At 39.6% G+C, this 17,720-nt stretch overlaps 2 protein-coding genes across 2 annotated transcripts in view; one reads left to right on the top strand and one right to left on the bottom strand.

The window, feature by feature from the left end:
• Window positions 1-1,004: 1,004 nt before the first annotated feature.
• Window positions 1,005-13,933, bottom strand: LOC137995561 (uncharacterized). The gene is made up of 5 exons (XM_068841091.1): window positions 13,732-13,933; window positions 11,623-11,692; window positions 11,433-11,536; window positions 4,501-5,752; window positions 1,005-2,413 (listed from the first exon to the last, which is right to left on the bottom strand). The coding sequence occupies exons 1-5, from the start codon at window positions 13,909-13,911 to the stop codon at window positions 2,256-2,258; spliced, it is 1,764 nt and encodes a 587-aa protein (XP_068697192.1). The 5' UTR covers window positions 13,912-13,933; the 3' UTR covers window positions 1,005-2,255.
• Window positions 13,934-13,940: 7 nt separating this feature from the next.
• Window positions 13,941-17,720, top strand: part of LOC137995554 (eukaryotic translation initiation factor 2-alpha kinase 1-like) — a 26,769-nt gene continuing 22,989 nt past the window's right edge. Inside the window, exons 1-5 of the mRNA XM_068841084.1 lie at window positions 13,941-14,183; window positions 16,235-16,396; window positions 16,528-16,556; window positions 16,725-16,832; window positions 17,424-17,482. Of these exons, the coding sequence (XP_068697185.1) occupies window positions 14,102-14,183; window positions 16,235-16,396; window positions 16,528-16,556; window positions 16,725-16,832; window positions 17,424-17,482 (440 nt within the window). The 5' untranslated portion in view covers window positions 13,941-14,101. The remainder of the gene's footprint in view (window positions 14,184-16,234; window positions 16,397-16,527; window positions 16,557-16,724; window positions 16,833-17,423; window positions 17,483-17,720) is intronic.

Here is a 17,720-nt window from a genome sequence, read left to right on the forward strand (position 1 = left end):
CAATTTTTTTTTACGTGTGACGCGAAGGGGGATTGTGTTCGGTCGTACCTGGCAAGGCAACTTCTGGTTCCCCTTCAATTAGAGGCCGCTATAAACTCACTTCCGCCCGGCTCTCTCATGCAAAGAAGACCAATGATCAACACTTCGTTGGTCTCCGTTTGAGTTCAACTGTTTCCATGCAAGCACAGTGTAAAACTGGAACCTGTAATCAAGCTTACCCGTTTCAGGTTTGTGACCTTTGCCGAATTGTAGTGTTGTGGTCAAGCGTCCTCTTGACGTTTACTGTTGGGAGCGACGCCATTATCCTACCTGAGCATACTCGTAACATCAACGTCATTTTTAAATGTGTCCCTGTCCCATCAGGTTGATGTACGGTTGCCAAATACGTACTCGATTACCTGCCGGTAACGTAGATGTGAGGGAATAGTGAACCGTGAAAGTTTCAGGTCTGTATATTCGTGTACTTTTCCAAGGAATTTTTTGACAGACTCTTGAATTCTTATTTACAGCCGCTGCCTGTTGCCTGCCTTGATCAGTGCATCCCACGTGAACGCCTAATTGGCGTCTTGTTAGAATTACAGTCGACTCCCGATAACTAGAACCTTCAGGTTCTCGGGACGGTTAAGGAGTTAATTCATTAAGCAGCAACTCTTTATGAAGATACAGGCACTGTAGTTAAGGTCTCGGTAAAGGAAATGAGGCGTCCGCGGAAAAATAAAATTGTCACGCCGCTATTTTTTGTGTAGGGTCAAACTGTATATCATATTAAAGCTAATAGATAGAATTATTTGAATAAAGTTTGTTTTTTGTTATTTTATATTGCCTTTTACTTTTGAGGCTTCAAACTCACAACGACCGAGTCTGCTGCAAAAGCTCCTGCCCCTTCACTTTATTGCGAAAACAACCGCACTTTGTTGCATCTTAGTCACAGATGAATGCCCTCCAATACCGTGTAAGGCAATTCAATGCTGAAAAGTCAAGAATTTGAGATACTGAGAATGGTGAAAATGTGAAAAAACGAACAATTGTAACAATCTCAGTTGACAAATTGTTTGTCAAAATGGATCATTTTAACGACATTTATAGCTTCAACAAGAATTCTACGTACATGTGACTGGGTACTAAAGCACTTTTAGTTTTGACAGATATCAGCGAAGAATATCTGAAGTTTATTCTGAAGTATGTACTGCGTAGATAACAAAGTATATAAAATTCTAATAACGGAGGTTTTAAATGAACAATTAAGAATAAAAATCAGCGAATAGTAGGTTAGAATGACATTTAAATGCCTCACTCACAAAGGCGTTCAACGACTGCACGCAAAGATATAAGAGCTCTGCACTTGCGATTGCAAAAACACAGCAATTTCTTCTTCCGCGCCTGGAAAAAAGTCGGTTTGAGAGTGACGGAAGACGACCAACCGCGCCGAATTTTTCACCTTGTACGAGGTAATTAACTCCGCTTTGTGTTTGGACGCAATAAGCTCGTTTAGGAATGTGCAAGAACCCGAGTCGAGAGAGAAGGGAATGATTTACATTTTCCTTTGCTTTTAACGATGGCAAGCTTAGTTCAAGTAATGTATTTTTGCTTGTTTGTACTATTCACGGCCATGTTTCTTTAGCATATAGCTTGTAATCATTGGCCAGTCACCCCCTTTGTCAATCATATTTAAACACGCAAAGGCTCTGTTTCATTCCAGGGAAATATACTTAAAGTTTAGCATGAGTGATGTTAATTTCGCGCTGTTTTCGACAACGTGCGTGACTTGTATGGAGCACCTGTAAGGAAAGCCGGAGTAAACAAGCTACCACTGACCGAGTACAAAATGGCTGCTAATAATTTACTCTGTTATATTTCATGTTAATTAGACTTACGAGCCTCGTTGGCATGTGCAAAATTGAAAAGCGTTTTAGCTTTCAAATTAGGTTTAATAGTGAGGCTAATTCAGAAGCACAAAGACAAAGGAACAATATATTAGCTGCCACTTTTGCTTCCGGTCTACGGCCCAAAAGTCCCTTGGGCAGAAAGATACACGATAAATTCGATGCAAAATTTCCTTATCCTGGTGCTGCATTGATTTCTCTTCAATTAGCTTGTCGAATATATAGACCATATTCGTATTCTAATGCAGTTAGGGAATATATTAAAAGGTATTTGCATTTCAAAAGATGCCCCCGAATTAGCCTCCATTGCGAGCTAGTTCCAATTCAATACTGAGAACACGAATACGGTCAATTGTGCAATCCTTCTGTGGCTTATCTATTCATCTTTCTCAGCTGTTTCTTTTTCAGTCGCCACCTAAACTGTCGGTTTCGGCTGAAGTGACATTCATAGCTATTACTGTGAGAATTTTCTTCACAAGCTTGGATTGCCTTGGATAAATCTTCATCGTGTTCCGTGACAAAATTTATCACTGCAACAAAATGGGAAATTGCACCACATTTAATATCTCACTACTGCGATTTATAATGAAAGCAGAAAACCGGTATTTTCTTTGAATAATATGAGCACACCCTAGTAAGCACACAAACGATGTGAACTTTGGATCACACAAAAAAGGGGCTCGGGATTAGCTCTGAAATGGTCTACTTCGAAATAATCTTATTACAAGAGAGAATTAGATAAGAGTGTTTTTATGGCATGGGTGGGCTCCCCAGCACATTCACAAATGAGTCTATTTTTAGAATTCCCGTTCCCGCGAAAATCAGTTATCATGTCCCTGAAAAAACATGGCAAAAGCAGTCACGCGTGGCGTGGTTTCTTCTGATTGGTTAAAATTGGCGGCCCTTTGTTTCTTTCGCGCCAAGGTGCATCTAAAAATAAATCCATTTGTGACTGTGCTGGGGGAAGGACGCAAAGTCATAGATCAACACTCTCATCTAATTCGTTCTTGCTTATTACTAGAACCTCTCAGGAAAAATTTTACCTAGAGTGAGGTCTTTACGAGAAAACTTCAAACTGAGGCCTTCCAATACAGGTAGGCCGAGGTTAAAGATTTTCCCGCAAAGAACGAACCTCGAGGTTTTAATAAGTTGTCTATATGGCTTTACAGTCAAAGGAGCTATGGCACGCAAAATGATGTAATTTTATGACACCCAAAATGCCCAGAAAGTAGAATGAAACATTACAATAACCACTTAAAACTGTTGAAAAACATAAAGGGAAATACAACGGATACTAACGGGCAAGATTGAAACGGATTGCATTTCTTGAAAAAAAGTCAGCAAGACGTTTTTCAAGTTTATGGCAAATTGCTAGGATAAAGGCCGTTTTTGCTCAGAATTATAGCATTTTCCATAGCTGATAAAAATAGATTATTTCAAAGTATTATGGGATTGAAATGCGGACAAACATCGCTTCAATATAATTGTCTTTGTCCGCATATTAATCCCACAATGCTTTGGGGGCCAGAACGTGAAGTCAATTGAAAAGAGTGCTGTAACGATAATTCCATCAGTCTAAAGGATTCCACATGACCATTTTCGAGTTTTAAACTCGTGATAAAATAGATTTATCCTAAACACCTTAAAATAACGTGACATAGCCCCTTCAAATCAAGTGGACTGAAGTGGTCACTTCCTTCACAATTGGTGAAGCGAGAACAGCATCAGTTCATTCATCGTTTGAACATTTTGCCGGTTAAAAATGTTTTCACGACGAACGGTAACAATTTGGTTAATGTAAATTCGAAAACAACTTCAAGAATTAACAGCCAAACCAAAGTCATATGAATTCAGTGCCAATTTGACGTTGGCCTTTGGTTTGTTTCTAATTTACATAACTCGTCACCAGATCCTGGGCCTTGTGGAAATGCCCTGGCACTTGGTCAAACAGAGCGCTCCTTATATGGCAATAAGCAATAGCCATATAAAAACCACCACTTACTACCCTAGTTCCCACGGCCTGCTCTCGTCTGACCTTGTAGCTCAATCGGTAGAGCAGCGGTGATCTAACCCGAAGCTCGTGGGTTCATTTTTCACCCTGGTCAGAGTTTTTCTCTGTCCTCGTGTGGGCCCATTTCCATTAGTAGGGCTAACGCTCACATGGTTCATATGAGGTAGAAACCTAGCACTTCACATTCCACTCTAATCAGTTAAGTCTTTACTTAACTTAGCCTACGTTTCTTCCCAGTTCAATTTATGATATCAAAAGAAGCTCATCAAGGGGAGCCTCTAGCTCCCATTCTTGGCCTAAAGGAGAGTAGATTTATTTATAGAACGCTTCCCTTGGAGTCCCTTGGGAGATTCAGCACACCCACTGTTGTAAAAGCCAATCAAAAGAAAGCTACCTCATCGTCAAGGGAAATATGATAATGTTCGTGAGTGGGAAAACTTGTTACTAAAAATACAATATACTCTGGAAAGGGTTGACCCAAGGAATCAGTGGAGATAGAAACTGGATGAGTTCCTGGTATCAGTATGACCTAAACGTAATGGCTTTGTACTAAACGCTTCTTTCAGGCAGAAAAACCAACGCTCTTTCCCCGAAAGCTCTTCTTACCTTTTCCTGACGAACCCGCCCTAGCTGTTCGCCCTGTCCTATGCAACACAGCAGCAGCATTGGGGGCAAAGTCCAACTGAATGACATGACTTACATCCGGAATATCCAAACCCCGTGATGCTAGGTCAGTGCAAATCAAGACCTTCAATTCTCCTGACTTGAACTTCAGCAAAGTCTGACTTCTCTCATTAACAGGAAGCTTCTTGTGAATCAACCCAACTGTCCCTTTCCAGACATCTTTATCCCCAGTTTGAGTGACAAAGCTGTTGAAAGAATCCTCAAAGAAATCGTCATTGTCATCACCTTTCTCTCGACGTGTTGTTGTAGTTACACCATTTTGAGTCACATGCTTCCAAGGAATGAAACAATTCTCCTCCATTTCTCTGATATCACTTAGAAAGCAAAACGCTCGTTCAGCCATTTTTGATGAATTGGCAAAGACTAGAACTCGTAGGTTTGAAAAACGTATGGGTTCATTGCAAGATTCATCGTAAGATTTATTCTGATCTTGGGGAAAACTCAACGAGGAAAGTTCTTTTTGTTTGGAGACATTAGAGTTTGAACAAACATTTTCCTCACCAATAATCTTCTTTTTATCATTCGCGATTGGACGTTTAACAACTCGTACTAGAGCATTGAGGCAACGTAGCAGCTCTGGCAATTTACCAGGTTCACCGACTCGGACATAAAATATACCCACAGTGGGCACAGGATGATGGACTAAATCAGTGGAGACATACTCCGCTTCTGGCATCCACTCCTTCAGCACATTAAAAGCAGCTTTGGGGCCATGATGCGGCAGTGTTGCAGCAACAAAAACAAATTGTCTCTTTGGAACTGACACCGCTTGGCTAAACTTCCCTTGATTGGCAGGGGTCAAATTTCTTGGCCTTTTTGTTGGTTGCTCAGTGTGGTCACTTGACATAGTCCTGTCTTGAAGAGCGTTGCGTTCCCTAGACACTTTCTGCCGCCTTGCCAAATGTGCTTGTTTTTTCTTTGTCTTCAAACTATCAACACCTTTAAAAAAGCTAAGGATCTCCCACACTACATCTCCTCCACCAGTTATTAGAAAGTCGGCTTCATCAGTAACCACCACTTGAACATTGTTCAGAGCACTCAGCCCATAGTTAAATAAAGCATCAGGCGTGGCCATTATAACGGGATACCTGTGGTGAATGACCAGATTGGATTCTTTATGAACAACGCAGGGTGCTAGTGTATGATCTGTTAAACTTTGAAAAACATTGGCTACCTAAAAAATAAATAAATAAAGAAAAGCAATCATCTTTTTTTGCCCAGCCTTAAATTGATCCATTCGGAGCTCAGGCTCAAAGAGGCCTCTTTGAGTGTAACTGAGGACTAAATTGTGTTCGGTCGGCCCTGTTTGCAACTCTTGAAGTTCTGAGCAGCTTTGAATAATTTTTGGGCCCTTGAGCAACATTTGGGAAACTGTCGTGAACGTTTGAGCCACAAACAAACTTCCACAACTCAAGAGGATATCCAGTTCAATCTAAGCTGATAGATAATGAAAAGCCCTTTGTTAGTTCGGTTGTTTCTAGCTACGATAACATAGCGGAACATCGGGGAGCAAGTAATTTTCTGTGGGAAAACTCTCGATGGTTATGGGCCATTTCCGAGTTGCTGTTTGTCTTGGCTTCGAAGTAAGTCTTGGTTCCCAACTATTGTAAGGGAAATTAATTTCATTTGCATAAGAATTCGCAACTCATTTCCATTTGAATTGTTGTGCACCAGGACTCGCTCTGAAACCGAGGCATGCAGCAACTCGGAAATGGGCTATATTTGAATCAACTAATATTTGCATGTTTACGTATTTGAGAAATGCGATTGCATGGCTATTCGAGACAAAGGGTTTAGACGTCAAAAGCCCGTCATTTGAGTGGGGTCGAGAGAAAGATCCAGATTGGCGAAGTTTGATCTTGGATCCCTACCCCTGGAAAGAAGTTAAATTGTCACAAGGCTAACGGTCGTGCCTGTGAAGAATCCAAAACGCCTTTCAAGATGGATAAAATGGCGGATTCTACGTGAAAACTGGCTGGTCCTCTAAGCATGTGGAGATTGTTTTCAGACTCTGGGCCTTTTTTGCTATATCGTTTGTTTTCGATCTTCACGTGAGAGTGGACAAAAGGCCGAATCAAGACAATTTTTGGGATTAAATCGTCATCGATCGCGGAGTGATCACCGGTTTCAGAGGTTCTGAGTTTTCAGCCTTGTCTTCCTTTAATGAATTATAGGAGCAAATTTCAAAACTAGCCCAGAACGCCTGAAATCGACACAAGGACACAAGGTGAAGTAAAAGTAAGTTTATTTTATTTATTTTCCTCGCTGTAAACTAGGATTAGCCGAATTCTTTTCGGTATTTCATGTTTCCCATATATAAAGCCCATAAATCGTTAAGTTGACTGAGCATTCGAATTATGACTTTGGGTCGCCTGTGTTGCCGAGTGATAATACAGCATTATCAATTAGTGTTTAAAATATTGCCCTGGGCAGCTAGCAGTGTGGTGGTCAAGAGTTAAGGTGACGGGTTAATCAACATTCCCAGATTCGAGTACGATGTCGATACACTTGGGTCGTCTTTCAAAAGTTATTTGACCATTTCCCATAATCTATTTTATCGTTCCAACGGCGGCTGCAACGGCTCGTAAAAGATAACTTCACACCAATAAAAATACAAAGGAAGAAGTGCGGTGAACAAAAAAAGGTAACGAACCATGTGTGTGGGTCCGTGTGAAGGAGTACCCAAATGAACATTATGTTATAGTGAGTGGAAAACTGCGATGTAATGCATACAGCGATTAAGCACTACCAACAAACACATTAAGCCAAAGAAGCATAAAAGAGGACTTTCCTGCACTGAGAAAAACAAAAGCCAGTCAATCATTTAATGTTTCCGAAAGGCGAGATCAACAGGCAAACCCTAGTCAGATGAAATACGATTGTTTCCATTTGAGATAGTCCAGTGTGCCCTTCATGGGGGCGTACCACCGTCGAAAATTTAACGCTGTTCGCCATTTTTGGAAAAAAAATGCTCATATGCTAACCAGTAGCACCAATTTAATTGAGCACAGACCAGCAGAGCTAGAAAGGGAAAAGGAAATGGGAAATGGAAATGATCAAGAGTGAGCTCAAAAATATAAAAGAGGCTTCCGTTATCTTTAGGGGCCTTGAGATCTACGACGGCGACGTCGACGACGCAATTTTCCCTTTCGTAAACAAGCGATGCCATTTGGACGAGACTTCGAAAACTTTTCACTGTTAAGTTTGTCGTTTGCAAATAAGGAAAAAAATACTTAATCTAGGACTAGATTAGAAGCGTATGTCACTTAAAATGTAAAAAAAAACTGAGAAAAAACCTTAGAAAAAAATTAGAAAACGTTCATAGAACGGTGTCGAACACGCTTCAATGGCTTAAAAGCATATGCACATACCCTCTACACCACCAAAACAACAACAGCATTTAAATCAAGCTAATCCTAACCATTTATTGAAAGCTAACCTAATAAAAAGTCTGATTATTAAGAATGGCATCGACCGTCAAAAATGGCATCGCTTGTTTACGAAAGGGAAATTAAATAGCGTCGACGACAACGCCACAAAACAATGATATCATTGGTTAAAAGAGCATAAATAATCGTGCTGCACTTCACACATTTGAGCACATATTTTTGCCATACTCTGCATAACGAGTTTTGACGACAACGTGAGCATGCAACAGAGAATCTTCCATTCCCTATTTTCAGTCTAAAACTGCTCGCACCGATTTATTTTTAGGATAATTTGTCCACATTGTACGAAACGAAGGAGATGGAAGAATCGCCAAAGACAATTATACCACAGCAAAGTTACTTTTTGAAGTGACGTTTTCGTAGACAGATCTTAAGGTCCCTTTTCATGGGACAGCTAGCCTGGACGAGGCCCTCTTAACGCCTGATACGATTGGAAGCTGTTGCGAAAGAAATAATGTAGGAGGAGCTACAACAAGTTGCAAAAATAGTGGAGACACTTCACCTTCTTGGGGCGTTATTAATTTACCTATTATCTCTCACACTGCACTCTATAATGACACAGTGTGTTTTTCACATACTATTGACAACGTTGGTCCCCATTTTGAATTTTTTTAGAATTTTGGCTTCATTCACCAAGCATTGGACCAGTATGTGCGCATATAATTACAACTCCCGGTTTCTTTGGAAAGAGAAAAGGGCTATGCGCTCCCATACTGCCACTAAATGGTTTTGGGGAAACTGAAGAGTTGCCTCCAATAATTTGCCGACGCAATACAATACAATACATACTTAATTGACCGCTCCCCATAGGGGCTTTTCAGGGCCAATGAAACACAACGAAACGACAGAACAGAACAACAACAACTGTCAAGAATCCCAACTGGCTGGAGGCAAACCAGTTGGCTATTTAAAAGTGCGGCTGGGAAGTTGAACCAGGGACTGCCAGGATCAAATTCAACGAGTGGTAAGAGCGGGTCTTGAACCCGGGATCTCCGGATCTCAAGGCAAGCACCCTAACCACTGGGCCACACTGCCTCCTATTGGAGATCTTTGACGACAACCAGGATGCACAAGGCCTCTAGTAGGTAGCACGGTGCTACCTACTTGAGAGCTTTAGATTCTAGGACGTGAACGACTACGAGTACGAGATTTTCTCATAGAACCACAGTGAGCGCACGCAAACCAGCGTCATTTTGGCGGGAAAAACGTGATACTGTCGTCATTTTAGTACGAGGGTTTTTTTCCAAAATGTCAAAACAAGTCAACAACACGGTAGCAGTTTTGGCATTTTTCGATCAGCAAAAAGGCTCAGGTAACAGCAATAAGAATAACTGAGCAACTTACACTGCTAATAAACAGTAAGATTAATCGTCCGGGTTATAAATCTTCTAAGTATTTTCGCTAAAAATAAGCAGTCAAATCTCGTCCTTGTTCTCGTCCTAGAATCTAAAGCTCTCTACTACCTGGAAGGAGACCGAGCAATGGAATTTCCATGATGCATGTACGAGAGTCTCTCCGCTGTTTCTCATGCTGTGACTGCTGAACACTTCACAAATAATACAGAAGTAGCACCTGAAATTGCTGGTGGTAATGTTGTGCTCTACAACCAGCTAATGGTAAACGCGAGAGCTGTATTCAGCCGGGACTTCTTTTGTATATCGAGATAACTTTATTGTGCAATTTCGCAATACAGTCAGGGGCTTTCAAAGGCGCAGGTCTACGTTGTCCCGTGTAAGTGAAACATCGTAATCCAACCGCCGCCTCCTTGGAAGAATTTAAAATCTTTTCTTTCCCCAACAACAACAACGCTATTGCCATTATGGCACAAAAGCTGCTTGCATAAGTTGACGCAGCTGATGGTGCGGCTATGGCAAATGAAGACAACACATTTCCGTCAAGAGACATAAGTATTCGTGACTTTTAAAATGGCGACGTTTGTTTACGATTTTTGAGTGCAAATTTTAACGCAACTTGCCGCTAGTCTGAATTGGTAATGACCTTATACTGAATGAGATGGCCCTTTTACTTTAACGACATTCTCCAGGCGACCAGGGATGGAGTTGCAAAGTTTCTTGATATGATTCAACTCTATCAGTTGCCACACCCTCTGCATTCTTTGTCCTGATACTTGCCATCGATTTTGGCAACTCTCTCTTGATGTCCAGCCAAATAATTTGTATTATATTCAGATCCGGAGACCTTGCTGGCCAATCCACGGAGGTCATTTCGTTTTCATTTCAATCATTGTTGACATCTTGAACTCTGTAAACTGGTGCGTTGTCATCCACGAACAGGTACTCTTTCTCTTCAAAGAATCAGACGATTACTGGCCGTGAATTCTTGTAGAGGATGTCAATGTACATAATTAGCAGAATTAATGTTACCTTAAACGGGAGTCAGACTTCCAACACCATCAGAGCAAAATTAACGCACCCCCAGATCAATTTATCTTGCGTTCAGAGCGAAGGCAAACGAGTTGAGAGTTGTACTCGTTGTCCTTTCCCCAAATGTAAACAAGGTTGTCTGCACCGAGAACGATTTGGCTTTCGTCGGAAAATCTCACATTTCTCCAGTATCCGTCGACAATCTTTGCTTTATGCTCTTTACACCACTTCACTCACTTTTTCCCATTTACTTTCCTAACCCCCATCTTCTTTTTCACTGACTTCTATGATATCCTTCCAAGTGTAAACCCTCTGCACAGTTTTCTCCCTCAAAATTGTTGTTTTGCTGTCGTTTAGCATCGCTGTGAGTTCCTGTTAGAAGTTGTCTGTTAGCTTTAACCAGACGGATTACAGCATTTCTGTCTCGGTTTGTAAACTTCTTCCTTCTCCCTCTCTTTGAATTCTCCACCGAGCCAATTCTTCTGTGCTTGCTTTAAACGTGAACGTTTGTTAGAGTTGTTTTTGGCAACATTTTAAGACTATTTTTGCTCTCTTTTCTGAATTACATCAGAAATGTATACAAATTGTTATGATATACACGAAACTATGAAAATGTGGGCTGAAGAGGTGGTCAAAAATGTTTTATCAGCTTTCGCTTTTTTGGGGGTTAAGGGGAAACTATGGGCAAAAGTTCTGCTATCTAGTACCCACATTAATTTTTTACACGTACGAAACAAGGAAATACACAAAGTAATGGTCACCTTTGAGCCTAAAAATGCATATTGCAAATACAACTTATTCCAAAATGGCCACTGATTTATGCGGATACAAATTGGCCCTTGTTGGCTCGTTCAAGATAAAATATTCTTTTGAATTTTAAGCTTAGAACGAGGCATCAAGGGCTAATTTGGAATAAGGTGTATAACCGGAAACCTGAAGGATCTGTGAAATCTCAAGAATTAATCGCAGCTTCCTAGCCAACCAGATTTCAACATTGAATGCTTTGAAATTAGTTACTTACTTGATTACAGAGTTCAATACTTGGTAAGAGTACAACAGCATATGGTGGTCTTGAAAGAAACTCCTTATTGGAAAGAAGTCTATTGATAATGGGAAGCAAATAACCTGGTAAAAAATAACCCAAGTAAAAGACTGCTAAAAGACACTGAGTACACAAAATAATGACTGTTATTTGACAAGGTGAAGCTCACAAAGAGTTTTGCCACTTCCTGTTTCAGCATTGATTATGGTATTTTTTCCATCCAAAACAGGTCTTAATGCCTGAAACAAAAATGAAACATGATGATAAAACAAACTGACAGTCCAGTTGATTATTGTTAAGTGCTGCTATAACCAAAAACTCAATTCTTCTTCTTTGGATTTCAAAACTATGTTAACATAACACTAAATGACCCTATTGTACGGCCTTGATTTCAAAAAGACATCTGTTTATTTTAACTGGAATTTTTCAATTTATAGTCCGCCATAACTAACTTTAAAATCTTGAGAGAGCTGGATCGGGGAGAAATGATGTCAAAGAAAGACTCACTAGTTTTAAGCCCCAGCTACACATTCAAACAATGATGTTTGTTCAACATTTCTTGTTGAAAGAATGCTTTGATTTTAAAAGAAAGGAAGGAAAGGACAGGAACTTCATTCAAGTGTCAAGTATTCTAGCACTGAGAGGTGCCGTGGCCTCATGGTTAGAGTGCTTGACTCCGGATCGAGTGGTCTGGGTTCGGGTCCTGGCTGGGGACATTGTGTTGTGTTCTTGGGAAAGACACTTTACTCTCACAGTGCCTCTCTCCACCCAGGTGTATAAATGGGTACTGGCAAAATGCTGGGGGTAACCCTGCGATGGACTAGCATTCCATCCAGGGGGGAGTAGAAATACTCCTAGTCGCTTCATGATAATGAAACTGGAGATAAGTGCCGGCCTGATGGGCCTTCTGGCTCGTAAGCAGAGACTTTTAATTCTAGCGCTGGAGCACTAATAGGGAACACTGTAAACAGAAATAAACAATTAACTCAAATCAAATGTTGGTCTTTGAGGAAGGAAAGCGAGCGCACCCAGAGTAAAACCTCTCGGTGCAGAGTAGAGAACCAACAAACTCAACCCACATATGATGCCAAATCTGGGAATCTAACCCGGGGCTACGTTGGGGGAGGTGAGTGCTCTCACCACAGCGCCACCCCTACACCCATCAATCAAACAATTTCTCCAACATACAACAAATGTTGGAAGTGTACAACCACCCTTTCAACAATGTTGTATTGCAAAGACTAATCAGAGTTGAGGGCTCAGCCTCCGATCTGAGAACACAATACATGCCATCATTAGGATGTGTGACTAAATTGGCATGTTTCCAATGATGTTATCTGTGTATCCAACATCGTTAGAAGCATTCTTCTAACAATGTTGGGACGTGTTCTTCTAACAATGTTGAAACGTTTAGCAGGGGCTTAAGAATGCAACACATGTGTAAGCTGCTGAATTAATATGCAGCACGGAAGTTTCAGGCTTTCAGATTTTTAAACTTGCGTTTTGCATATTTACAGCTGGTGAGTAAATGACATCACTTTTCCCTAGATCCAACCCTCTGAGGTCACTTTAAACATGAGTAATGTCACGGACCCTGAAATCCAAAACTTACACTCAAAGTAAACAGCCTTTGGATACATTTGTAAAAATCAAAGCTCAAAATTTAGACAGTCAGGTGTTAAGCAAACACACTTTTAAAATCTGAAGAAAAAAGGTAGCACTTAAGTTATGAAAATGTTTGTTGAAAAATCAACCCAGCTGGTATTTTTTACAGGTCACAGGCCGCAGGTCACTGTTTTAACTAATATAGAAAGTATCCTAAACATTCATAAAAGCTAACTTTAGGCCCTAAAACTTACCTTTAGGCCTACAATGTAATTAGGCCTTAAAGATTAGCTTTTGTGAATGTTTAGGATACTTTCTAAACATCCTATCTAAACATTCATAAAGGCTAACCTCAGGCCTAAAAACTTTTCTTTAGGCCTAATTAGGCCTAAGGTTAGCTTTTATGAATGTTTACGATACTCTCTATATTGGCAAAACAATGACCTGTGACCTGCAAAAAAATACCAGCCGCAAATCAATTATGTGTATATGAACAGCGTGTATTGTTATAAGCCTTGTCCCTCAAACGAAGCAAGTCAAAACCCAAGGAATGGGATTCAATCATTATTGAAACAGTGGGAGTTTGTGAGAAGGAGTTAGCAAGGAAATATTTGAAGGACTAGTTCAATCTTCTGAGCTGTATTAGCACATGTACACGCGCCACACGACTTACCTTTTCCTGTATAGCTGTCGGCTTCAAAATACTTATATTCTCAAGTCTCTTAATTAAAACTTCTTCAATTCCAAAGGTGTGGAATAATCGCTTTTTAACACTTTCGACAAAACTCTTTCGAAAGAAGGAGAACGAAGCCATCTTGTCGTACTGCTTGGTAACCGCGTGATCAAATGACATGTTATGGTCCTAAGCTGAGCTGACAGCGCAGAAACGTCGGAAGTTGCTCATCAGGGTTAACCGGAATGGTCACGTAAAAAAACCGAACTGAAAGATATGGGAAGATTTTAAGACATTGGATCAGTTGATTATTAAGTCTTCTCCAAGGATTTGAGACAAAAATGCAATTTTCTCGTCCGTTTTAGTCGCCATGGCTTTTAACACCAGGTCGAAGTGGACACGTTCGAAGCTTGAATCACCCGGACTTCCGTCCCGCTTGACCGAGTTTCAAGGTAGTGAAATCAAATTTACTTTTCGGCTTGCAGAGTATAATCAATTTTGTGATGGGGTTATGAACATCTCGTAAGTTATAGCGGCCAAAAGTCATAATAGCCACCGATTTCTGAAGTTATTAAGTAATGCTGTAAATGATGATTTGTGACATAATGAATTTGTTATCATCGTAAAAGCTAACGAAAATTGCAATAACGTATTAAAACTGTGGAGAGATTATAGAATACCCGGCCACTTTCGTATTACAGGGTAGGAAAGACTATACAAGGGACCTTTTATTAGGTAGCTATCCGCCTCACTTACACTCCATGCCAAACATTATTTTGATACCCTACAATCATCCATAATTAAATCGAAATGCCACGTATTGGTTTTTTCTGCCATAAACCAAGGTGACACACTGTAAATTAACACATTGGCCGCATAGAAAAATTGCTTTTGGCTGGTTTCAAACCAGGAGTTTCACGAATCATGGTCTTCTGGCTCTCCTAAACAGTTTTAGACATTTTGAAAGAATTGATGGTAACACTTGACTATCTCCCAGCTCAGCTAGAGAGCTGAGTTTAGCGCAAAGGCACAGTCATCGCCTGGATATTTTTACAGATTTTTTTGCAACTGCATTATATTAGTTGCTAATTTCTCTCTCTGAATGATAAAGTGAACTTTCTCAGGTGATTTGGTGTGCAGGTGGTGTGCAGGGCATTACCCCTGATCAACGTTAAACCTTAACCCATTGACTCCTTAGAGTGAGACTAAGTGTCTAGTGCCAGGTGATTTTACTCGTCAACTGGGGGCATCCTGAGATGCCTGAGGATTGAATGGGTTAATGCTTAAGACTATGTGACATAGAAAATATCCTGCAAAGGTTGGTCAAGACAACGTGAATGTATAGGCGTTGTTACAATATTTCGGCTGGCCAACACCAGCCTTCTTCAGGTTTATTGAATGGATAAATGCTTGTTACAAGATCTTTATATTTACCGGAAATGACATAAAAAGGCTACGTGATGTGTAAAATTAATAAGAATGGAAGTGCATAAAAAAGAGGAAATATAATACATGTAATACATGATAACAAGGTAAAATAAACAAAAGAAAATAAAAAGGTAGCTAAACTAAATTACATTTCATCTCTTCTGTTAAGGCCTGTTAAGGCCTCCCTTAACAGAAGAGATGAAATGTAATTTAGTTTAGCTACCTTTTTATTTTCTTTTGTTTATTTTACCTTGTTATCATGTATTATTATATTTCCTCTCTTTTATGCATTTTCGTTTTTATTAATTTTACACATCACATAGCCTTTTTATGTCATTTCCGGTAAATATAAAGATCTTGACCAACCTTTGCAGTATATTTTCTATTTTTAAAGTTTTTTGGTGTGGTCACGATCTATTTTGATCCAACATAGAGCAAGTTTTGATCATACACGGTTTTTGCAGTGGTTTAATCCTTAAAATTAACCATGTAACAGTAAATTTAAAATATATAACAATTAGACCCATAGCCCTTTGCGGGCTACGGGTCAATAGCCCATGAGGTGAAGCCGAATGGGCTATTGACCCGTGGCCCTTGAGGGCGAAGGGTCTAATTGTTTTAGTATCACCCGACTAGTCAGACAGAAAAGGCAATAATAAAGTTAGCAAATGCAAGTTGATGAAATATTTGTTTGGGAATAAAATGAAAGAAAGCCTCATGCTTTTCGCTACTCGAGGACTATTACTAATAGTCATCTAGTAGCGTAGCCAATCAAAATGCAGGATTTGCATTTAGTGCACTAGTTGGGTGATACTAAATACAGTAATTCATAACTCAAAAATGACTTTAAGGCTAAACTGGTAACTAGTCATTCCGCCCCAAAGTCGATCTGCCCCACGTATTATTGTGTCTAAGCACTCATTTTAATGGTTAAGTCTAAGCACTGATTTTAGGGATGAAAAGTTAGAGTTAGGGTTGAAGGAAGTTGTGAGTGAGATTTTGTCTTTTCACAAGGGGTTTTTTTCACATTATGAAGTGAATGAGTTCTTGTTACATGATTGTATGTTTAAACCAGATGCAGATTCTGCTGAGACATTCATCCCAAATAATGATCCAACATCTAGTGTGCAAGCTTTGGAGGGCCGTGTACCAAACTATCTCTTATTGGTGTCTTTACTTGAACATCTGTGTTCTTTGTATGAGAGCGATTCCGAAAAGAGCAAGAAAATCTTTAATGGTAGGACTATGTTTTCATTCATTTTAACACATTTTGAGCTACATGTATCTTGGATAGCAGTAATCATTGTTGAAAATCGTTGAAGTTCATGTGAAGGAAATTTTTACTTATTTCCTTTTTTTTCATTTTAGTTCTATGTCAACAACTTGTGAAGATGAAGGTAAGATGCTGTATGTTCTTCCAAAAATAAGTAACTTGCATTGTGTTGCTTAATACTTACTATGGCATAACATTGTCTTTGACATCTGCTGAACAGGTATCATTTGTAATCATTATGACATTTATTCACATTTTATGAATGTAATGTTTGTCTTGATATGTACTGTAGGTGATGCCATCCTTTTCATTTTTGGAAGAGTTTAGTGTTATCAGAGCAAAATATAAGACGGCATTTAGTGATCTTATGGAAGCTGCTGCAAGAACGACAGGAACTGACGTAAGCCTATTAAGAATCATCTGATTGAAGCACGTGTCTTGTCATCTCTAATCAGGCACAGTTGCACTGTTTCTGTTAAGGAACCAAATGACTCATTGAGAAAAAAACAAATTGGCTATTCAGTAACAGCATGTCGCGTTTAGAAGAACACACACAAAGTCTGCAAGTATCTTTATCCTGTATGTAAACTTCAAACAGCAAACTGAATGCTGGTCTGTGAAGCCTTAAATACTGAGTAATATACAAGCATTGCCAAAGATTTCTGGTCATTTCAGCCTCGTTTTAAAAGAGCTATAAGGGACTTTCTTTTGTGAGGGTAATCAATTATTACTGTCACTAGCAAATTGTACTTGGATTGACTTTGAAAGTACAACTGAAGTATTTCAGAGATGACGTTTTTAATATAAGGTAATTTTTATTCCAGAAGTACTTTATAATAGTTATAGAGTATTTTTGGAATAAAAACATTAATTAACATTATTATTAAGTGTATCGAGGTCATTTTCTGTGCCTTTGCCCATCATGCAATAAAAGAATAAGTTGTTTTTAGTGGCAAAGTCCTACATTCTGATACCTGTTGCTTGATTTCAGTTGCACAAATTTCCCCTGGGTGCAAGAAGACCAATGCTTGGCCAGTTTACAACTCACAAGTAAGTAGATAACATATCTGTTTCACCAGGAAACTGTGCCCAAGGTCTTTTATGTGGCAGAGGACAGTACTCAAGAGAGAAGGCATAGTTTTTTTTCTCAATTCAGAGTGACCTAGAATAGGCCGAATGCAAAAATGGCCGCCAATAAATTAACTTTTTTGTTGCTGTGAAAATTAGTCTGATTAGCCTCATTTTACAGCCAAAATTCATTATACTTTTCATGTTGACTGGAACTATC

The sequence above is a fragment of the Montipora foliosa genome, chromosome 1, assembly GCF_036669935.1.
Source record: "Montipora foliosa isolate CH-2021 chromosome 1, ASM3666993v2, whole genome shotgun sequence".
Classification (NCBI taxonomy): Eukaryota; Metazoa; Cnidaria; class Anthozoa; order Scleractinia; family Acroporidae; genus Montipora; species Montipora foliosa.